The following is a 23,656-nucleotide window of genomic DNA, read 5'->3' on the forward strand; positions in this document are numbered from 1 at the left end:
ATGCTATGCTATTCAATAGTGGTAGTTATTTAGTGACAAATGCAAATTATTACATTGGAAATCCTTCAGACATTCCCATACACACTAACACTTAGATAATGTTAAAATCACACTTACTGTACTCCCAGATATACTCAGAGTCACTTAGGGGGTCACATTCACACACACACTAACACCTACATACTGTTACACACTTAATGTACTCCCAAATATATTCAGAGTCACTTAGGGGGTCACATTCACACACACACTAACACCTACATACTGTTACACACTTAATGTACTCCCAAATATATTCAGAGTCACTTAGGGGGTCACATTCACACACACACTAACACCTACATACTGTTACACACTTACTGTACTCCCAGATATACTCAGAGTCACTTAGGGGGTCATATTCACACACACACTAACACCTACATACTGTTACACACTTAATGTACTCCCAGATATACTCAGAGTCACTTAGGGGGTCACATTCACACACACACAAACTAACACCTACATACTGTTACACACTTACTGTACTCCCAGATATACTCAGGGGGTCACATTCGCACACACACTAACACCTACATACGGTTACACACTTACTGTACTCCCAGATATACTCAGAGTCACTTAGGGGGTCACATTCACACACACACTAACACCTCCATACTGTTACACACCTAAGGTACACCCTGATATACTCAGAGTCACTTAGGGGGTCACATTCATACTCACACTAACACCTACATACTGTTACACACTTACTGTACTCCCAGATATACTCAGAGTCACTTAGGGGGTCACATTCATTCATACACTAGCATCTATATACTATTAAACACTTACTGTACGCCCTGATATACTCACAGTCACTTAAGGACTCACATTTACACTCACACTAACACCTACATACTGTTAAACACTTACTGTACGCCCTGATATACTCACAGTCACTTAGGGACTCACATTCACACTCACACTAACACCTACATACTGTTACACCCTTACTGTACGCCCTGATATACTCACAGTCACTTAGGGACTTACATTCATACTCACACTAACACCTACATACTGTTACACACTTACTATACGCCCTGATATACTCAGTCACTTAGGGGGTCACATTCATACTCACACTAACACCTACATACTGTTACACACTTACTGTACGCCCTGATATACTCACAGTCACTTAGGGACTCACATTCATACTCACACTAACACCTACATACTGTTACACACTTACTGTATGCCCTGATTTACGCAGTCACTTAGAGGGTTACATACATACTCACATTAATGCCTACATACTATTAGTTAGTGATTTAAAAAATCCAAACATCTGTTAATAATAAAATGTTAATAAACTGTAATTTCTGTCATCTATTCTCCTATTGCTCCTGGTATATTCTAATGAATAAGATCTACACTCATATTTCCTTTATTTTCTATCAATTGTAGAGGCATAAAACTATTTTTAGAATCCTTTTGGTTACCAAAAAACTCTGCAATGTCATTAAAACTTTTCTTTGGCAACCAAGGCCAACCAATGATTTCTGCATTAAAACTGATCAGTTCTATTACCAACACTAATTTATTCTAGATAACCTTTTAATTTTAGCATAAATGCACATCTTTGCTTTAAAATCAGTGGTCTATTTTTTGGCCTATTGATCTAAAGCTCTCCTCTCAGGTGAGATGATCTAACAACTCTCGTCAGTACGGCGAGTTACCTCAAAAGATTTTAAGAACTCAAATTTTACCTTGAGAGATGTTTATTTCACTAGACAGGGTTGTATGTGAAGGAGAGACGCCTATATTACATTAAAAGGTCTCAGAAAAATCTCAAAGATACTGTGTGATTTCCGTCCATGCTGGCGAGTTTTTGATCCTTGAGCCATTTGTCTGAAAACATATAAACTTTTGAGATAATTTATTGAGATACATGTGGGTGTGATTTATACTTAGAGCGTTTGCAAAATAAAGTTCATGTTATGTATACAAACTCCTGTATATGTCGTTATTTAAATAACCTACATTTCATATTATACACTATTGTTTTTTGGGGGGTAAGTGGTGCAGCCAAGTTTGTTTTCATAGTCATCACAACAAAATAGTATAGTAAGGAACTGAAGTTTCTATGTGAAAGAGTCAATCAACTCAATAGGGCTGCAGTATTAACTGGCAAGAAGAAGAAAGCAGATGGTTAATCAACTGGTTCTACCAACTGGTATATTTATCAATACAATTATACAATCTTTTATACCCCACTTGTAGCTAGAAATCAATGATCCTTTGTTGGCTAATTTTTGTCTTTCTTAGAACAGCATTTCAATCTAACAGAATCTAATCTGATCCAGAACAACTGGATTTAGACTGAGTAAACGTACAAATATGTATGTTAGAGAATATATAGAGTAATAAGCACAATTCATGATACGTTTAATAAATAATTTGCTATCATTTTGTTTTGTTTTTTTGTTTAATTAGCACATCTGATCATATTGTAATTCTGGACATGTTTTATAGTTCAAAAGTGCTAATTTCTAAATATTTTACATTAAAATGAGCAACAAGAAAAATAAATAATGATGGCACTGAGACTATTTGTAACTATGGAATACAAAGGTCTGGAATAAACATTAAAACAGTCCTCCGGTGCCATCATTGAAGATTAAAACTTGAAATTTTGATACACTTGCTCTTAAAGGGACACTAAACCCAATTTTTTTTCTTTAATTATTCAGATAGAGCATGCAATTTTAAACAACTTTCTAATTTACTCCTATTATTGTTTTCTTCGTTCTCTTGCTATCTTTATTTAAAAAGCAGGAATTTAATGCTTAAGAGCCATCTCATGTTTGGTCTAGAAACTGGGTTATGCTTTCTTATTGGTTTGCTAAATGTAGTTAGCAATAAGCAAGTTCTATCCAGGGTGCTGAACCTAAAATGGTCTGGCTCTTAAGCTTTAAATTCCTGCTTTTTAAATAAAGATAGCAAGAAAACAAAGAAAAATTGATAGAAGGATTATATTAGAAAGTTGCTTAAAATTGCATGATCTATCTGAATCATTAAAGAAAAAAATTGGGTTTAGTATCCCTTTGAAACCAAACTTTTAATATAAGTTTAAAAGTGGTACCTGATACCAATGTGACCTGTTATTGCCAAGTACATACAAAGGACAATTCTTTGTTTTTTTCCCTTTGGTTCCTTTCTTTATATACAATTTTCATTTCTTTGGAAATTTTTATTTAAGGAACAAGTAGGTGTTCTAGTTCCCAGCACTGGTTTGCAACTCATGGGGAATCATTAGCGGCATATGTTGAGACTTTCTATATATTTTACATAAAATAACATTTTTAAAATAATATTAAAAGTTCAACTTTAAGATTGAGTGCATCAAAATTCATTCAAGCATCAATATTTTTTGAACCATAACATTTTATGAAGTGAAAAAATTATTATGTTTGTTCAATTCTGCAATTGAGAATGTGTTGCAGACAAAAAAGGAACGTTATTCTGTGTTAAATTAGCCAAAACCTGGGGACAATTAACACTGATGCATTGTCATTGGTGAGGGGACTTTTAGAGGTCGATTTATCAAGCTACGGCAGACAGGGGCATACATACGCGGCCCTGTGCACTGCAACTCACCTCTGACTGGCTGAATACCACTGTTGGAATTCAGCATTGCATAAGAACACAATTTTCGCTCTTGTGCAACGCCGCCCCCTGCCCGCGCACAGCCAATCGTGCATGGCCAGAAGCTGTCAATCTCCTTGGTCGGACGAGAGGTGGCGATGAGGTTAGGGAAGCAGAGGTCTGATAACTGCTGCTTCTTAAATACGGACTGCTGCAGGTTCTCTTGTGAGAACCTGCAGTCATGGGGGACGAAGCCTTTGATAAATTGACCCCTTAGTGCAGTGTCTGTTAAGTTAATGAAGCCATTTGAAAACCACTAGAAAGCCAGGCATTTTTATAGAGAGGAATGGCTTCAAAATTGAAAATGGTTTATCACACTCACATATTAGAATCTAGAAAAAGAGTTGTTACACGTTAGTGGTAGTAATATGTGTATTGTCACTCAAATTTTGCTGAACTAAAAATAGATTACATTGTATTGAACGGGTCCTATAATGGTTACATTGGTTCTGGATCCCTACCGTGCACTGCTACATATTATGCTGTCCTTTTTTGGATCACGCACATATTCCACAGTTATTGGCTTTCTTTAAATAGATGTTATTGTTGTAAGGCAGTAACATTTTACATTTTAATTGTATAGTTAATTCAAGCCCATTATAAAACATAGCCTTAGTCTTTACTTTAAGGTTCTATTGGCAACATCTAACAGAGTGAAAACCTCCGTGAATTGATGTTCATTTTGGTAACACCAATAAGTTTAAGGGGAGCTGAGAGGCTGAATGAAGATATCAGAGGGAAGTCACATAGAAGATCAGATAGTTCATCCCTTTCTTCTAGTTCAAAGGTTGCATCATTCAGCATCCTTCGATGTAGGTGACACGTCTGCTCGATCTTCAGCTTGTTTATGTCACTGCGAAGTCTCATGAGTTGCCTGGCCAGCTGTTGATCTTGAAGGCGCATTTCTGTCTAAAATATACAGAAGGGAAGAATAATTAAACTTTTATATAAAAAGTGTTTCAATGTTTTTTTTTTTTCATAGGAATCCTGTAAAATATTTACAGTGTAAAGAATATGACAAATATGATTATCTATATGAATATATACAGGTATAGATATACACAGATATATATATAGAAATATATATTTAAAAATACAAAGAACATTTTGTTATAAGTGAAGAACATTGGAATGTAAAATGTGTACATTATATACTGTACATAGTAAAAGACATTATTAAATATAAAAAATACTTTAAATGATTTTACAAGTTTTAAGGTATATCAGTGGAAAAGGCGCCAAAATGTATATATGTTTACATATATTTATATACATGTGTATATATATATATAAATATATATATATATACTTATATAAACACATAAATACACATGTATACACATATATATATATATATATATATATATATATATATATATATATATATATATATATATATATATATATATATATATACACCCATACACATATTTAGACATATATATATATATATATATATATATATATATATATATATATATATATATATATATATATATATATATATATATATATATTATAGCCCTTTCCAGTCAAACACCTTGTTATATACCATGTACTTTTTTAACCTTTATACATTTATTTTAATAATGTTTTTATGAATATTTTTTATCAGCAACTGTACATATGAGTGTAACACTTTATATATAAATATACTTATGTTGTGTTTGGTGCACATTGTTTTTACCCTTTACCCTTTAAAGGGATGAGAGCAAATTGTATTTGCAACTTTGCACATGTGGACTCCCATAAATGATTAATTTGTAAAGTGCCACCAAATTCTGTAGTGTTCCATGATGTTAAAATGGCAAAAGAATGATATAAATATAGGATAACAAATTGTATATAAATCATCAGATATGATATTAAAGGGACATGAAAGTCAACACTTTCCTAGTTCAGATAATTAGGTCATGCAATTTTAAGAGACTTTCAAATTTAATTATTTTATTAAAAATACTTTTCTCCTTTAAAACCTCTTGTTCAACAGTATACCTAAGCAATCTGAGGAGAGGTAGCAACATGACTCTTGTCATTGGATCACTAGATGTGTTCTTATAGCACCCAGTGGCACATTGCTTCTCTGGAGTTGACTTTAACTATGTGTTTAGCCCATTTGCAGTCAAGCATTAGTGCAATAATAAAATGCTCAAATATATTAAAACAGTTTTTTCTTCTCTTTTGTGCAACTTTAAAAAAATATTTTTTAAAATAAGCCATAAGTGTATGAAATAAACAAAGCACAAATTCATTATAAAACCAGAAAATGTGCCACTCGTGTCAGTGTACTTTTCTCCTTTGGATGAAGCTTTCAATTGGTGATTTAGTAGGAGAAATAAATCTTTACTCTGGCTGGCATTCAATGACATTTCTGTCTCACACTGAAGTTGTGACATTTCTGTCTCTTTGTTCTAGACCTGAAATGCTTCACACTGTAACAGCCCTTTGTTGGATTACACAGATTGTGTTCATCAGACTTGCAGCTTCTGTGCATTCCCACAGCCAGTCAACACAGCAAATGCTGTCTGTTATTCAGAGCCAAAATAGTCCTCTGCTGAGGATTTAACATATGTGCACATTAAAGGGACAGTAAAGGGACAGGCAATTTTCAACAACTTTTTGTAGCTTTGTTTTACAATGTTGCAAAACACTGCTGCCATAGAGCAGTGTTTTTCAACCAGTGTGCCGTGGCACACTAGTGTGCCGTGAGAGATCCTCAGGTGTGCCACGCCAGACTGACAACAGTGTGACATAGTTTTTAAACTTTGCTTGTTTTTTACTCCCAGTGCAGGGGTAGTTTGTAGGAGGCATGGCATAACAGCACAATACATACAGTATGTGTGTGTTTGTGTGTATGTGTATATATATATATATGCTGTATTAGGCTACAATGTGTGATTTTTTTTAAATTTTGGGATGGTGGTGTGCCACAGGATTTTTTAATGTAAAAAAGTGTGCCACGGCAAAAAAAGGTTAAAAATCACTGCCATAGAGTACTAAAGACACGTGCACACTCCTGAGCTCTCATGAGTCTACTTAGTTTTACTCTTCAATAGAAGATACCAAGAGAACAAAACAAATTTGATAACAGAACTACATTGGAGAGCTGTTTAAAATGACACGCTCTATCTGAATCATGAAAGTTTCATTTTGTACTTTACTGTCTCTTTAAGAGAAAATAATATAAAGCAATGAAGTGCAAGTAAGAAGACAACATGAAGGGAATTATTATTGCGTGCAAGTTATGGATACTTGAAGTATTTTTCTTTCAGAGGTCACATGGGGCATTATAACTACATTAGATTATTGCATGTAACTGCTGTGTTTACATTATTATTTACTTTTTTGGCACTTCTACAAATACTGTTTGAATTATGAATGAAAAATGTTGGATTCTATGTCCCTTTAAGATTTAGAAATTTGTTAAAAACTCAGATTTATAATCTGATGACCTAATTAACCTTGTAGAAGGCTAATTATTTGTATCAACAGTTTGCAAGTTCACCGTTACTTGTGAATACTCTATGTAGGAAATGTCAAAGCCCCTTATAAAAAATAAAAATCTAACAGTTGTATTTGTTGATAACCTTGACAATGTAAGAAATACCTAACAACACATTTGCACAGAATATAACTATTGTATTCTCAAAATTATTAGAGAAAATAATTTTGCTACTGTTTCATTGGATCAGTGGAAACTAGAGAGAAGCATCATGGAAACTTTTTTGGACTAAAAATAAACTCAAGGACAGAGGTGACATACTGCAAGATAGAGATGGAAAGGGAGGCAGTTGCGTCTATTCAATTGGATGCTGATAACATAATAAAAAAACTTTACCACCTACTACATAATAAACTCTATGTAATATAAACAAAATATCCAGTGATGGCAAAAATACTCGTCCTCACCTTAGAGCTTTACAATGCATGAAATGACTAAATAGCTGCCTGGTCCAATCTACTGCTGGGTCAGTTTCTCACTGTGATGAATAAATACTGGTCTGAAAATACTCATTTATATATTTCTAGCATTATATTCCCGTCTGATGTGGTTAACTAGTCAGTGTATATAAGATTACATTTATGACATGTTGAGCGCAGCTTCCATCTTAAATGCTGTCAGAATATGCTTAGATTTTTTTTTTCTTACCACCTCTCAATTATTAATGCTGCCCAAGATCCAATCAGTTCCTAATGGCCAGCGGATAATGGATGTTTCACTGTACATAACTTTATAACAATGATATTAATATTAAAAGTCATAAAGAAGAACTTTTGTATTCTACAATAAAATCATTAAAAGATAAAAAAAGAAAAAATATATTTTTCCCAAAGATATTTATGTAACTTAAATTTTAACAATTTAAATGTAAATTAGATATTGTGCATTTTGTTTTGTTAATGAAAAACTGATATTGGTTTCGTTTTGTTGAAATGCAACAACTTAAAGAAAACTAATAAATACTGGTGAAAGTCTTCAGTGTTCATTCTTTTCCTTCAATTTTTTTTATGTTTGATATCATATTTTAATTTTATCCACTGTTATACTGTGAGTTAGATACACATTTTTTGGTGCCCACTATTTGTTGACTTTCTACATTAGAGATTAATATCAACCCCTATTTGTTAAATGTCTCTGTAACCTCATTAGAACTTTGCGTTGAGAATATGACATCATTATTCCAATCCGTCAGCTGGTTTATCAGCATGGTAGTTTTTCAAATTCATTTTGGACTTCTCTAATATTAAGCCTTGAACTCTTTCATTTTTCAAACAGTGAACCTTGGATGAGTGTTCTTTTTTTCAATGATACCTTTTTCTTGTGCATGGTTAAAGGGAGAATATAATGAGGTAAGAAGCTGATAAGAGTTTATTGTATTTCAAGCAACTGCAGGAAAATCTTTTTTTTAATGATCTGGGGTATCTCTCTCAAGCCATTCCAACTGGGAGACTGATTTCTGCTGCTGTTGCTGCTACATCTTGCTTGCAGAGCTATACTATATAGAAAAGGGCAGTATTCATATTTTCAGTATAGGTGGAGGTTTCAACAGGCAAAAACAGTTATGTAGATATTGTTTATAATTTAATATATATATACTCCAGCAGGTTAAATGGTTTAATGGGAACCTGTTAAAAGGGAGAACAATTTACAGTACAGTGGTCCTTTAACACAATGTTAAAAGGACTGTAAAGTCAACATCAAACTTCCATGATTCAGATAGAGCAGCAATTTAAAAAAACACTACTTTCTGATTCACTTCCATGATCAAAATGTGGACAATCTTTTTATATAAACGCTTTCTGAATCACCAGCTCCTATTGAGCATGTGCAATAATTGACAGTATATAGGTATATGCATTTTTTGATTGGCTCATGATATTACATGATGCAGGTAGTAGAAAACTGGAAATAACTTTAAAATTTGACATTGTTTTAAAAATGTTATTCTGAAAATTGAGAGCTTTCTTATTCCAAGGAGAATTGGGACTCTACAGAGTTTAGAAGTCTAACATTACTATGTTCCACATGGTGTTGTTTACTAATTCTAGTAACTCCTCTCTCTGTCCCTAATAGGCCTCAGTGCAGGGGATTAGATAAGGGAAACTTAATTTACAACATGGTGACAAACATTACTTTATGGAGACAACTAAAACTATACACATTTGTCAATATTTAAACAATTTATATGAGCATGAAATTGTTTCACAAATTTGTATTTGCCTCATTATTGGACACGATAAACAAAAACAAAAGGAAATCAGGGGTTTTATCGAATACATCGTACATTGAATTATCTAATTGAATAATAAGTTGTGTTGCTAGTAGGTAATGCATGCACTTAACCTGCTATGCCATAAAACCATAGACATATATAAAACAATAGAGTGCTGCAAGGATTATATGGTGAAAGTTCAGAGTAGGCAGAGTTAAAAACTCTTGTGTTTGATTGTTGTGAATTCACAGAAGGTGTGCATCTAAAGCAGAAGATAAATATGCTGAAGTATGTTGGATCAACTAATCCAGTCCCCAGGGAACAATACTCACATTGGATAGAGCTATAACTAAGCTCTTAGTGAAGGTACAGGTTGGTATAAAGCCCCTCCACTCACAAGGATACTCCCAGAATATTGTATGTATAATATATTTATTAATAGAAAGGAACAATACAACAGACTGTATTAGTCACAAAGCTTATGGGCATATATCTGACCGGTACAAGTGAACAGCCTAAATGACTTAACAATTCACTTGACACAGAAGCCCTTCAAGCCCTGACCACAGATATACAAGTGTCTGTATGTGTCCCAAAAGTGCAAGACGTATGTTTCACTGGTCTCACGTCAGATTTTTCAAGTACATCAGACTTGTACTTTTGGGACAAATACGGACACTTGTTATTTTTTGCATGAGTTTGCACAAATGATAACACATCATAAACTATTGACTGTGCTTGAGTCAATTCCTTTCTGAGTTACATTTTACATATATGTCCCTATAATTCCTACTATCTAATTAGCTTTGGTCCTTTACAGTAGCTTTAATTATTCATCAGAATTTACTCTGAATGACGCTTCGGAGGGGGAGGCTCGGAAATGAATATATAATATATATTTGTTTTTATTTAACTCTGGCAGCAGCAATGCAGGCGTGCGATTACAGCATGTTATAAACAAATATAATTATGCACACTTTACCTCAAGCACGTACACCCAATAAAACCTCTGATTATATAAGCATAAAAGCTGTACAAATAAATGAATACAGCCTAAAATGAAATTAAAAGGCATGTGATGGGTTTTATGAGGAGTTAATGGCAGCATAATATAATCTTACTGTGCTTAGAAGCATGACATATACTGTATTATATTGGTGTAGCAAGACAGGTGTCTTATTATTGGACACAACTCAATAAGAGAAATAATTGAAACTTTATATTTTTGGATAATAACAAAGATTATAAAATAATATGTTGCATGGAGATTAGTGAGTTAAAAATGAATGAAATAAAAGTAATGCTGCTCACTTTAGGTGTAGGCAGAACATACACTGCTCGTGTGGGGTACAGGTTATGTGACGGTTAAGTCACTGGTCTGTGTGGTGTACTGGTTATATTGGGGTTAAATTACTGCTCTGAGTGAGGTACTGGTTTCGTGGAGGTTAAATCACTGCTGTGTATGTGGTACTGGTCATATGGGGGTTAAATCAATATTCTGTGTGAGGTAATATTTATTGGGGGTTAAATCACTGCTCTTTGTAGGGTTCTGGTTATATGGAGGTTAAATCACTGCTTTGTGTGAGGTACTGACTATATGGGGGTTAAATCACTGCTTTGTGTGAGGTACTGGCTATATGGGGGTTAAATCACTGCTTTGTGTGAGGTACTGGCTATATGGGGGTTAAATCACTGCTCTTTGTGGGGTTCTGGTTATACGGAGGTTAAATCACTGCTTTGTGTGAGGTACTGGCTATATGGGGGTTAAATCACTGCTCTTTGTGTTGTTCTGGTAATATGAATAAATCATTGCTCTTTGTGTGGGGAACTGGGAATATGGAGTATAAATCAATGATCCGTGTCTGTTATTGCTATCAGGGGTTAAATAATTTGCTGTGTGGTGTACTGGCTATAAGGGATTAAATCACTATACAGTGTGGTTACTTGCAAACTGAAGTTACATTCCATTCTCGCTATTGTACTAGAATAAGCCATTAAATAATTGCTTTTGAGTGTTTCTAGCTTTGAAAGAGTTAAAACCCTACTTGGTGCACTTGCAACAATAAGGGGGTTAAGTCTTTGTCCTGTATGGGTTAATGGCAGAAAGAGTGTTAAACACCCTTATATTTTTTGTTTGCAGGAAGAAGTAAACGGCCTAGCTTCAATAAAACCTGTTTGAGAAACTAATATCTTTCAGAAAAAAACTCGCCGTCCCAGCTCAAAATTTTGCAATTTGTACAATTCTCTTATCACAGCTGTGACTTGTATGTTCAGCTCCAATGAAATAAGATCTAACCGTACCTGTTATTATTATTATCAGTTATTTGTAGAGTGCTAAAATATGCCTTCAAAACTTCACAGAACAAATTAATTACATTTTAAAAAAAATATACATTTAAAAAAAAAAAAAAAATGAATCTTTAAAACAGTTTAACAGAAATAAAAGTCAACAACAGCTTTAAATGGACACTTAAAGTGACAGTCTACACCAACATTTTTCTTACTTAAAAAGATAGATAATCCCTTTATTACCCATTCCCTGTTTTTGCATAACCAACACAGTTATATTAATATACTTTTTACCTCTGTGATTAACTTGTATCTAAGCCTTTGCAGACAACCTCCTTATCTAAGTGCCTTTGACAGACATGCAGTGTAGTCAATCAGAGAAGACTCCCAAATAACTTCACGGGAGTGAGCACAATGTTATCTATATGACACATGTGAACTAGCACAGTCTAACTGTGAAAAACTTTCAAAATGCTCTGAGCTAGGAGGCGGTTTTCAACTGTTTAGAAATCAGTTTGAGCCTAGCTAGGTTTAGCTTTTCAAAAACACCACCAAGGGAAAAAAGCAAATTTGATGATAAAATTAAATTGGAAAGTTGTTTAAAATTGCATGACCTATCTGAATCATGAAAGTTTAGTTTTAACTAGACTGTCCCTTTAATGTGTTCCAAATAATTTGTTATACCTACTTCAGAATATCAAATGTATGGGGACATATTCTTTGTGTTTAGTTTTGGTATTTTAAATAGCTGTTTTTGCTAAATAAAAGCATCATCTGGATAGAGGAATTCCAACAAAACCTTAAAGGGATACAAAACCCACATTTTTTGAGCAGCAATTTTAAACAACTTTCTAATTTACTCCTATTATCAATTTTTCTTTGTTCTTTCGCTACCTTTATTTGAAAAGCAAGAATGTAAAGCTTAGTAGCCGGCCCATTTTTGGTTTAGAACCTGGTTTGCGCTTGCTGATTGATAGCTAAATGTAGCCACCAATCAGCAAGCGCTATCCAGGGTGCTGAACCAAAAATGGGCCGGCTCCTTAGCTTAGATTCCTGCATTTTCAAATAAAGATACCAAGAGAATGAAGAAAAATTGATAACCTGAGAAAATTAGAGTGTTGCTATCTGCATGCTCTATCTGAATCATGAAAGAATAAATTTGGGTTTAGGATCCCTTTAAACTCAAAAGATAGCACTACCTCATTTCCAACACTCTAGATACATATCATAATATAGTAGATATTTAGGAATCACGCCCTAAACATTTAGTGTCTCTTACCTCTTAAACCTTGATTTTTCTCTTTTTTGTCACCTTTTCACAAACCAAGCTATCCATATTTCTTTTTACATATCTTTGTATAACATCTATGCTTTGTGAAATTTGTATACTTTGGTCACCAATGGTGTAATGCCAATCTTTGCAGATGACATAAAAAATTATATTGAAAAAAAATAAATGAAAAAAAAAAATAACTGAGCCTGCAGGTAATGCAGAAATGCTACTGTTTTTGGTATTGAAATGCTATTATTGGCTGGGCACAAACAGATATTTCAGATATGTAAAAAAGAAAGTTCCTTTGTATTTTCTTGAAAATGACACAGAGCTGAGATGAATAAAAAAGAAAGTCTTTATTGTGGATCCATGACACAAACAAGTGCTCCTTTATGAATTAAAAAAAAATTTGAGAAAGAGTTTGACCGGTTTCGGTCTCTGGGACCGTAGTCATAAACTTTAAAAACTACCCAGGGATAGGCAAGGTGTCCGTACACGGACACTGGTGTCCGTGACTAGCCCTTGCAGTGTCCGCCACAACCTTAGTATATCTTTTCTTTCTGATTAAATAATAGTGTGAATAAAGTTAGTGGCTTGTCAAGAGATATTGGGTGATAAGTTATAGAATAAATAAAGCCTGAGTGAAATACTCTTTGTTTATCTGCATCTGTATAATAACATCCAGCTCTATATAAAGACACAGTAGTGACACTGGCACATGCGTATAGCCAGACAAGGGCTGGTTATAGGGTCAGTGGTATCTGCATCAGTATAATAACACCCAGCACTTTATAATGACACGATAGTGACACTGGCACATGGGTATAGCCAGAGGAGGGCTGGTTATAGAATCAGTGGTATCTGCATCTGTATAATAACTCCCAGTGCTATATAATGACACAGTAGTGACACTGGCACATGGGTATAGCCAGAGGAGGGCTGGTTATAGGATCAGTGGTATCTACATCAGTATAATAACACCCAGCACTATATAATGACACAGTAGTGACACTGGCACATGGGTATAGCCAGAGGAGGGCTGGTTATAGGATCAGTGGTATCTGCATCAGTATAATAACACCCAGCGCTATATAATGACACAGTAGTGACACTGGCTCAGGGGTATAGCCAGAGGAGGGCTGGTTATAGGATCAGTGGTATCTGCATCAGTATAATAACACCCAGCGCTATATAATGACACAGTAGTGACACTGGCTCATGGGTTTAACCAGAGGAGGGCTGGTTATAGGATCAGTGGTATCTGCACCAGTATAATAACAACAAGCAGTATAAAATAATGTTTTTAATTTTAAATGTACCTTGGTGTCCTTCACTAAGGTCTGTACTTTGGAAAATGTCCGCCACAGCCTTTGTCTGTGCCTATCCCTGAAACTACCTGGTGTGCAGGACTTTTAAATGAAATGGTATCCCCCTATTGGAGAATCCAATACCTCCCATTTTTAACTATTTGTTATCTTACTTAACTTCAATGAAAAGACACATTAGTTATAAAGATTATGTTGTAAATATCAAACAGAGCATAATGTAATTATTCGTTTTGAAAACCTAATAGCAACTGGTCTAATCAAATGGGATTATAAATTGAGATTAAAGCAATGTACATTAGCACTATGTATATATGGAGTTAAATATACAAGTTAAACCAAACGCTGGGATTAGCATCTCCATCTATATCTTTCTTAATTTAATGTTCAATGTTGTTTATGTACATGTTAAATAAATATACCATACCAATAAACACATGACTGTCACCTATTTAGCATTTATCTGTTAGATCACCAAATCCTTTTTTAAAAACAACCCTGGAGCTTAAGGCCATGTGAAACTCCCATGGAATAATTAGTATGTAATTCTAATCTGTAAAAAATAAAATATATTTATAGGTGTATCCGTATGGTAAGTTATTAAACATACTTGTATCTACAGTTTCTAATTGTAGTACCACCCAGGGTTATACCACCCAGGGCTACATAATGTTGGAGACCAGAGGCCTACAGGAGCCAAAGAGCTCACCTATTCCAATAATTAATAATGTCGAACTCAGAATTGAATCCCTCAGGTAGCAGGCTGCCCAACTTGTGTATCCAATAAATTTCCTGTCGTGACAAAATCTGGAATTTATCACCCCCCCTGGGGGGTTTTTGGATCAATTCTATAGCCTGCCACCTGAAGGATCCAACCTCGCCATTATGTACCTCCAAAAAATGTCTTGATAGGGCAGAAACTGCTCTTTCCTTACTGATGTGAGCCAAATGTTCTTCCACCCTCGTGCCCACCTCCCTTGTGGTTCTACCAACATACTGTCTATTACAGGAAACACATTCTACTAAATAGACCACATATTTGCTCTTGCACTTTATGCAGCCTCTTGTTTCAAATGATTCTCCAGTAGTGGCAGAAACAAAATTTTTGGAGACATGTATGTACTTACAGGATCTACAGGTGCGTTTACCGCACCTGTAGGTTCCCTTGAACTGTAACCATGAACTCTCAGTCTGTTTGTTCTTGAGAAGGCTTGGAGAAAGAATGTTACCTAATGTCATATTGCGTTTATATACAAATTGACAACCTTCACTTATTGGTTTTCTCAATTGTCTATCTCCTCTAAGAATAGGCAAGTTTTGTCGTATGACTTTACAGACCTGGTAGTACTGGTTAGAGTACGCCGTCACAAACAAGGGCTTTTGATGAGCACCTTGCTTTCCAGTGAGGCCTTCTCTTTTTCGTGGTACCAATAAATCACTCCTATCCATCATTTGTACTTCTCTGAAAGCTCCATCAACAACCTTCTCAGGGTAGTTTCGGGCTCTCAATCTCCTCCTGAGTTTCTCACTCTCCTTCCTAAAATCCTCACTTCGGGTACAGTTGCGTTTTACACGCAAAAACTGTCCCTTAGCTATTCCTTTAAAGACATGCCCAGGGTGGTTACTTTGGGAATGCAAAATGGAATTGCCAGATATTGGTTTACGAAAAAGAGAGAAGACAATATTTCTATTCTGGCAATCTGAGGTCAGTGTGACATCCAAGTAATTGATACTGGTTTTCTGCCAATCATAAGTGAATTTGAGCTCAACAGAATTAGAGTTCAAATATTCCACAAAATCTTTGGCTAATATCGGACCTCCAGACCAAATTATGAGGATGTCATCTATGAATCTCATGTACCTGATGACATATGGTGAGTAAATGTTTCCATCTCCAAAGACGTGGAACCGCTCCCACCACCCCATAAAAATGTTGGCGTAGGACGGGGCAAATTTAGCCCCCATAGCGGTTCCACGCCTCTGGAGATAGAAATCATTAGCAAACTTAAAGAAGTTATGCTTCAAGAGAAACTCAATGACCCTTAATATGTATTCCTGATGTTCATCCAAGAGACCTGTATATCTCTTGAGATAGAATTTGACAGCCTCTAACCCAAACTCATGAGGTATGGAGGAATACAGGGAGACCACATCTATGGTCAACCAACTGTATCCCTCCTCCCACACTACTTCCTCAAGTATAGATAGGGTGTGTGTGGTATCTCTCAAGTAGCTGGGTAGTCTTTGTACCAGAGGCTGCAAAAATTGGTCAACCCACCTAGATAGTGGTTCTGTCAGGGAGCCAATACCTGCCACTATAGGGCGACCCCTAACATCCTCAAGGCTCTTGTGGACCTTCGGGAGATGGTGGAAGATGGGCATTACAGGGTTATCTACCATCAGACAATCATATGTCTTTTTATCTAGAATGCCCATCTCCAAACCATCATCCAGAAGGTCCCTAAGCAGTGTTTGATAATTCAAGGTAGGATCTCTACTAAGGGCTGTGTAGGCTTCTGGATCTCTGAGTTGTCTGTGGGCTTCGCCCTCATACATACTCCTGTCCATCACCACCACACTACCCCCCTTATCTGACTGTCTTATCACTATACTCTCATTGTTTTGAAGAGTGGTCACTGCCTCTCTTTCTCTCTTAGTCAGGTTGGAGGGCCCTTTGTTTTCTTGTTTGGACAATTCCGTCAAATCCTCTACCACTCTCTTGTGGAATACTTCTAGGCTCTTCCCTCTAACCTGAATAGGGTAGAAATTAGATCTCGACCTTAATTTCACAGTTTCAATTTCAAAATTACTAGTAACTTCATTTTCATAAGAGAGATCCTCCAGATCAGTCAAAGCACAGACATCCTGAAATGTCATGTTATCCCTAGTCGTCAGGCTGGCCTGTTGTTGTATTTCAGGCCCCCTTGAGCTGGTGTTGGGAAAATATTTCCTAAGTGTAAGGTCCCTCACTAATCTATTCACATCTAAGATTGTCTGGAACAAGTCAAAATCCCGTGAGGGAACAAAACCCAAGCCATAATTCAACACTTTATTCTCTACTGTTGTCAATACATGTGAGGAGAGATTGATCACAGTGGTCTCCTTTATTGGTACTTCTGCCTCAAGGCACTCCTGTTGCCCCTCACTGGGTAACGACGATTGCTCGTCTCTGGTGGGGGTAGATCTATAATCCCCCTCCCTCCCCCTTGGGGTTGCCTGGGGGCCCAGTGAAAAACCTGAGTTTCAGAAGTGTTAGCATTCTGCCCCTGTCGGTTACTCCTAGTGTCCATATGATAATGGGATCTCCCTCGTCCCCTATGACTGCCTCTTTTGGGTACTGCCCCTTTACTCTGGTGATCTTTAAGGATACCCTTAATAGGCTGTACTTCAACTGCTCCCCCCTCATTTCTCAATTGAGGTTGAGGAAAGCTATTGTCCTCAGGTTCAGAGCTTGAATAACCATCTGCCTCAAAACTTGAGGCAAACCTGTCCTCATCTGTTAAATCAGGCTCTGATTCTGAAAACACCACCTTTTTTGGGGTTTCTACTATGCAATTTCTCTGTCTCCAATTACCCTGTCTCTTGTTTTTTTCTTTATTATTGGTAGTCTGATCATTCTGGCCAACACTCTGTCTATTTGACCAGACTCTACTTCTTTCTCGTTTTCGCCAAACATAGACTACTCCTTTGTTGTAGTCTTTCTGGTCACGAATAAACTCAGAGTGTTTCGTCTGAATGATCAGCTTCCTAGATTCAGACATTGTTTGCTTTAGAATATCATCATATTTAGGATAAATTTCATGCTGTTGATACTTATTCATTTCAACCTGTAAATCCAAAATCTTATTCTTTACATCATTCAACAGCATATCCTTATACTCTATAAGCAGTGTAATTAGTTTGAGTGAGCAGTCTGTAAGGGCTTGGTTCCATTTATCAATGAAAATAGTGTCTTTAATGTCATAAGTAGGAAATTTATTAATTCTCAGGCCTCGTGGAATCATGTTCAGGCTGAGATATTTGGATAAAATCCACTTGTCCCACTTTAATTTTTGTTCTTTAATCTTCAAGTATTCCATATCCATGAAAGTTGGGTATTAGGTACATCTTGCTCAAAGTTGGGTATTAGGTACATCTTGCTCAAATACATCTGCTAATTCCAATAAATCCAAATCGTCATCATCTGTGTCTTTAAGTGAACTATTGGCCTATCACCTTACCTCCTATTTGGTGGGAGGAGCATCTGGGCTTGTGCAGCTAGCAGCCAGACATTTCTACAAGCTGCTGGAAAACGCTGGGACAGCCGCCGAACTTCAGGAAGAAGAACTGCTACAACCGCGGGATATCCAATACAGATCAGCCGCGACTAGCGGCATCAACACCGGAGCGCAAGGTACGTTAGACGCTCTGTGTGTCACTCATAAGGAAGGAGGAACCGCGAACGGCGATACTCACTGAAGAGACGCCGAGAATCCGGAGCAGCGGAGGTGTAACCAAGTAATACCTGTTATCATTTTCCTTGTTTGCAGTACCTTAGCTGGTAAAGTGTGAATTGTGAATTGTGAATGGTGTATTGATTGGTGTAAGGCACGTTTAGGTTTATACAGCCTCTGAGAGTGTCACCACTGTGTTTATAAGAATACAGCCTTTTATACACAATTTTCGCCACACACTGACAGCTATTTTTGGACTGATTTGGGTTTGTTTATGAAAGTTACTTTATGGTTGCTTACAGCGTTTAATGTTTTTGATTTCTCATATGGACATTATGATCTTTATTGCTAGCTGCTAGCTGCTTGTTGCATAAGTAACGGCCCAGTTACTAGCTCCCAGTACCCACTATTAACTGTCTGAGAACTTTTGGTCCACTATCTTTGTTTCATCATTTATATAGATATTTCAGATACAAAAATATCTGTCTCTCCCCTAACCACATTAATTAGTCATATTGTTTCCTGTTTACAGACTTTTCTCAGAGAATACATTAGATTCTACAGCCAAAATGAGCCATTTCATGTAACAAAAGAAAGAAGATGGGATATTTGCAAGCAATTAAAGGGATATTATAGTCAAAATTAAATTTTAGCAATTCAGATAGAGCATGCAATTTTAAGCATTTTTCTAATTCATTCCTATTATCAATTTTTTCTTCATTCTCTTGGTATCTTTATTTGAAAAATCAAGAATATAAGTTTAGGAGCCATCCCATTTTTGGTTCAGCACCTCGGTAGCGTTTGATGATTTTTAGTTACATTTAGACTAAGCTTTTCAAATAAAGATACCAAGAGAATGAATAAACATTGATAATACAAGTAAATTAGAAAGTTGCTTAATATTGCATGCTCTATCTGAATCATGAAAGTTTAATTTTGACTAGACTACCCCTTTAAATACACCCCAGCAGGAAAAATGGACAATTGGGAACACATTAAAGGGGAGAATGTAAAAAAGGATGATCTTTTTGGAGTCAGATCTATGACTCCAGCCATGTCATCTGCTAATCATTCTGAAGTCATCACCTAAAATGTTTTACCTTAGCTGATGACTTTACAAACCTGATGACTGCTGATTTCTCTAAAGTAATCCTGTTTGTCTTGCAATGTCCCTTTAAAAATCAAAACAAGACAATAGAAGTTACTTCACAAGGGCAATAAATAAATTGTTCTTGCTGGGCCTAAGTTAAGCTAACAATTCTTGACCGCAACTCGAATGCTCAAATCGCCTACAGCCAGCCCCTGGAGACACCTTTCAGAGATCCAGCGGAACAACACAGACATGCAGATATTTTACAATCAATAACATTTCCATGATCTGTTTTGTAAACGTGTTGTAGTTGTAACTATTGGTTTTTGTTTGATGTACAAGATATTATTTACTGGGTACTTTATACCAGGGTCGGCTCCAAGTGGGGGCATTGGGGGACAATGCCCACCCAAATGGAATGCTGTGCCCCCTCAAAAAATATTGATATGATCATACGCTTTAAAAATAATTAATAAAATAATGAATTGTTATGTAATGCTGCATGCTGGAGACGGAGTTAGCTGCCGAACTGTGAGATTGCATCACGCATCTAAAAGGAGCTCCGTGTCTTAAACTCTTATTTGGAATTGGAAGTTAATTAGAGACTTTTTCGACTTGTCTTTAACCCTATTAATTTTACCTAACTATTGAGAGTTGCTAATTTTCTTAAACAATAGACCATGATAAGAATATGATTGTATCATATAAATATGTCTATAAATGGCTACCGGCTTCTATCGATGCCGGCAGCCATTTAGGCCGGGCCTAAGATCACAGTGCACTTTTGAGGCATCGATAGAAGCCAGTAGCCATTTATAGACTTGTATTTATAAGATACAATCATATTCTTATAGGTTCACAGTACATAGGTTGTATTAAGCAGTCTGATAACCGTTAGTTATTGCGAAACAGGTATAGCTAAATCTAATCTACAAAATTACCAGTACCTGAAAACCTAGTATCCTCACTGATATTACAAACAAAGGGGTTAATTGCATATGGGGGGTTGTGGTGCATGGCTGTTTAGGGGACATGATTGAGATTTGAGAATGAGTTTAAGTGTTTTGGATCATGGGGATTAAGGGGTGAATTGTTTTTAAGGAGCTATTGCACTGGGGGTCTCAAGATTAATGGCTTTGTTTTAGTGCACTGCATAGGATTTAGACTTCATTCTTTTACCTAGGGATTTAGCACATATTCTCCAAATGTTAATAGTGGGGGATAAGCCAGTCAGAAGCTACACTTTCCTGCAAAATATGTAGGTCTGCTCTTATTTTGACTCTCATACATGCTTTGTAAATGCGTGCCCCCTCGTGAAAAAAAAAAATGCCCCCCCCCCCCCATTTAATTCATTCTGGAGCTTGTTAATGTATTGTTGTGAGAGATATTAGTGAGGAACATCTGATATATATAGATATACAGTATATATCTAAATATTTCTACAGGATTCATGTCTATTTGTACCAGTTTTTCAGAGGTTATTGATTATTTTGCAAGAACTTGAAACAGGCTAGAGATCTGCTCCAAATATATTTATTTACTTCTGCAGCTTACAAAGTCCATTCTTTATGTAAAAACAGAGAAATCAGTCAGTGACTTTTCCCCTGATTTTCAAGAGTACCCTCAAAGCTGAATGTGCTCATTAGCTAACTGATTTTCTTGGGACTCAGTGTCCTAACACTATTTACATATTCCTCAATTGCTTTCTGTACTTGGTTATTTCTCAATAGTCACACGTAGCCAAGATACATCAGAAGTGTTACATGTGACTGGGTTGCTAAGGCACAAATCTGCTAAACAGTTCTTTCCCTTAATAATAAAAATCAAATTAACCATTTTTCATCTAACTATAGGGCTATTTTATTTTACAAACACAAGAGTTTCTAAAAAATAGCAATACTTGGTAATTACAGACGTCCCTTCCATACTGAAATATGTAACATTATCATGGATTGGGAAGTTCAGCCTACTGAAATCACTACCTATGCTGCACATGTTAAAGGGACAGTCTAGTCAAAAATAAACTTTAATGATTTAGATAGGGCCTGTAATTTTAAACAACTTTCCAATTTACTTTTATCATCAAATGTGCTTTGTTCTCTTGGTGTTCTTAGTTGAAAGCTAAACCTAGGTTGGCTCATATGATAATTTCTGAGGCTGCCTCGTATAATTATTTACTTTTCACAACAGGGGAGTGCTAGTTCATGTGAGCCATATAGATAACATTGTGATCACGCCCGTGGCTTGTGGCAGACACTGCACTAATTGGCTAAAATGCAAGTCAATAGATAATAAATAAAATGTCATGTGATCAGGGGGCAGTCAGCAGAAGCTTAGATACAAGTTAATCACAGAGGTAAAAAGTATATGAATATAACTGTGTTGGTTGTGCAAAACTGGGGAATGGGTACTAAAGGCAATAAAACAATAAAAAGTCTGGTGTAGACTGTCCCTTTAAAGGAAAATCAAACCCCCAAATTTATCTTTAGTAATTCAGATAGAGAATACAATTTTAAACAACATCCCAATGTACTTCTATTATCTAATTTGCTTAATTATTTTTTGTTGAAGAAATGTCAATGCACATGGGTGAGCCAATCACACAAGGCATCTACGGTATGTGCAGAGAAAAAAATTTGGTTTCATGTCCCTTTAATACTACAGTATTGGCAGTAGAAAAAATATTAAACAAGAAACAACGGCAGAAACAATGGCAGAAATCAACCTCCCAGTGTGGGTCAGAGAAAAAGGACAAAGTCCATTGAAAGGGAGTTTCTGCAGCAGATTTGAATACAATTAACTCTTATCAGCTGCTTGTCTGAGTACATACATTGTCCCTTTAACTGAATTTTTCCACCAAGACACTGATAAGAAAATCATTAATGCTGATATATATAAAGAAGGGAAGGAGTTTACTAATCAATATTGTAAATTATTCACAGGAGAGTTAAAATGATGTAACAATACTGTACACACTATAGCTATCCAATAGCATTAATAGTTAATCAATTCTCCTTCAACTCCAAAAATAAAAATCAATGACAAAACTATGCATATTGCATATTATTGTAATGCTGTTGGTTAAATTTCCATAGAAGATCACTTACCAGTTCCTTCCTGAGCCAATTTAGAGCATCATCAATATTATCAAATCCATTTATTTTCCCTGACGTATGAATGTCCTCATTTGTAGCATTTGCACAGGGTTGAACCGATTTCATATTTTTGGTTCCTTCCAGTGGTTTTCGGGGCTCCTTCGCCTCTTGATCTCCAGTAGGCTTTGGGGTTTTCCATGGCTGATCTTCAAGCTTTGCACGCCATTCTAGGTAGGAAGGTCTTCTAGTCTCCAATCTTAGTTTTTCAGTGAGAGCCTTTAAGCTTCTGAGATGATCATCGGGAGGCTGAATTTCATTAGATTCTGCTTCTTCTTCTGCATCCTCAATTTGAATTTTTGGTAACGACATGTTGTTCTACAGAATAAAGCTTTAGAGTTTATATCCATAAAGGGTACATGGTATTCTCGGATTGCCTTTATAAGTACTTTGAAACACAGCTTTTTATGTCAACATTGGCATGGACTGAATCATCATTTTGATTGAAGCATAGGGCACATCTAAAAAACAAAGTGTCAAGTAATTTAATTAAAACAAGATGAGTCTAGTGGATAACATTGCACAAACAATAAAATAGTAATCCAGGGCACATTAAAATTAATCTTTTGATGAATCATGTCATGTTCCAACATAAATTGAGTTATTAAAAAGAAAACAAGAGATTAGATTAATCCATTGAGTAGTGATTGCCTGTATATTAAGGGGAGAAAACAAATTCTT

At 35.8% G+C, this 23,656-nt stretch overlaps 1 protein-coding gene across 3 annotated transcripts in view; it reads right to left on the reverse strand.

The window, feature by feature from the left end:
* Positions 1-2,829: 2,829 nt before the first annotated feature.
* The window catches only part of FAM167A (family with sequence similarity 167 member A), a 119,826-nt gene continuing 98,999 nt past the window's right edge, over positions 2,830-23,656 (reverse strand). For all 3 annotated transcript variants that reach the window (XM_053709544.1, XM_053709543.1, XM_053709546.1), the window contains exons 2-3: positions 22,931-23,436; positions 2,830-4,608 (exon numbers count right to left, since the gene is read on the reverse strand). In XM_053709544.1, the coding sequence (XP_053565519.1) occupies positions 4,345-4,608; positions 22,931-23,287 (621 nt within the window). In that variant the 5' untranslated portion in view covers positions 23,288-23,436 and the 3' untranslated portion in view covers positions 2,830-4,344. The remainder of the gene's footprint in view (positions 4,609-22,930; positions 23,437-23,656) is intronic.

This window comes from Bombina bombina, chromosome 4, assembly GCF_027579735.1.
Source record: "Bombina bombina isolate aBomBom1 chromosome 4, aBomBom1.pri, whole genome shotgun sequence".
NCBI classification, from domain to species: Eukaryota; Metazoa; Chordata; class Amphibia; order Anura; family Bombinatoridae; genus Bombina; species Bombina bombina.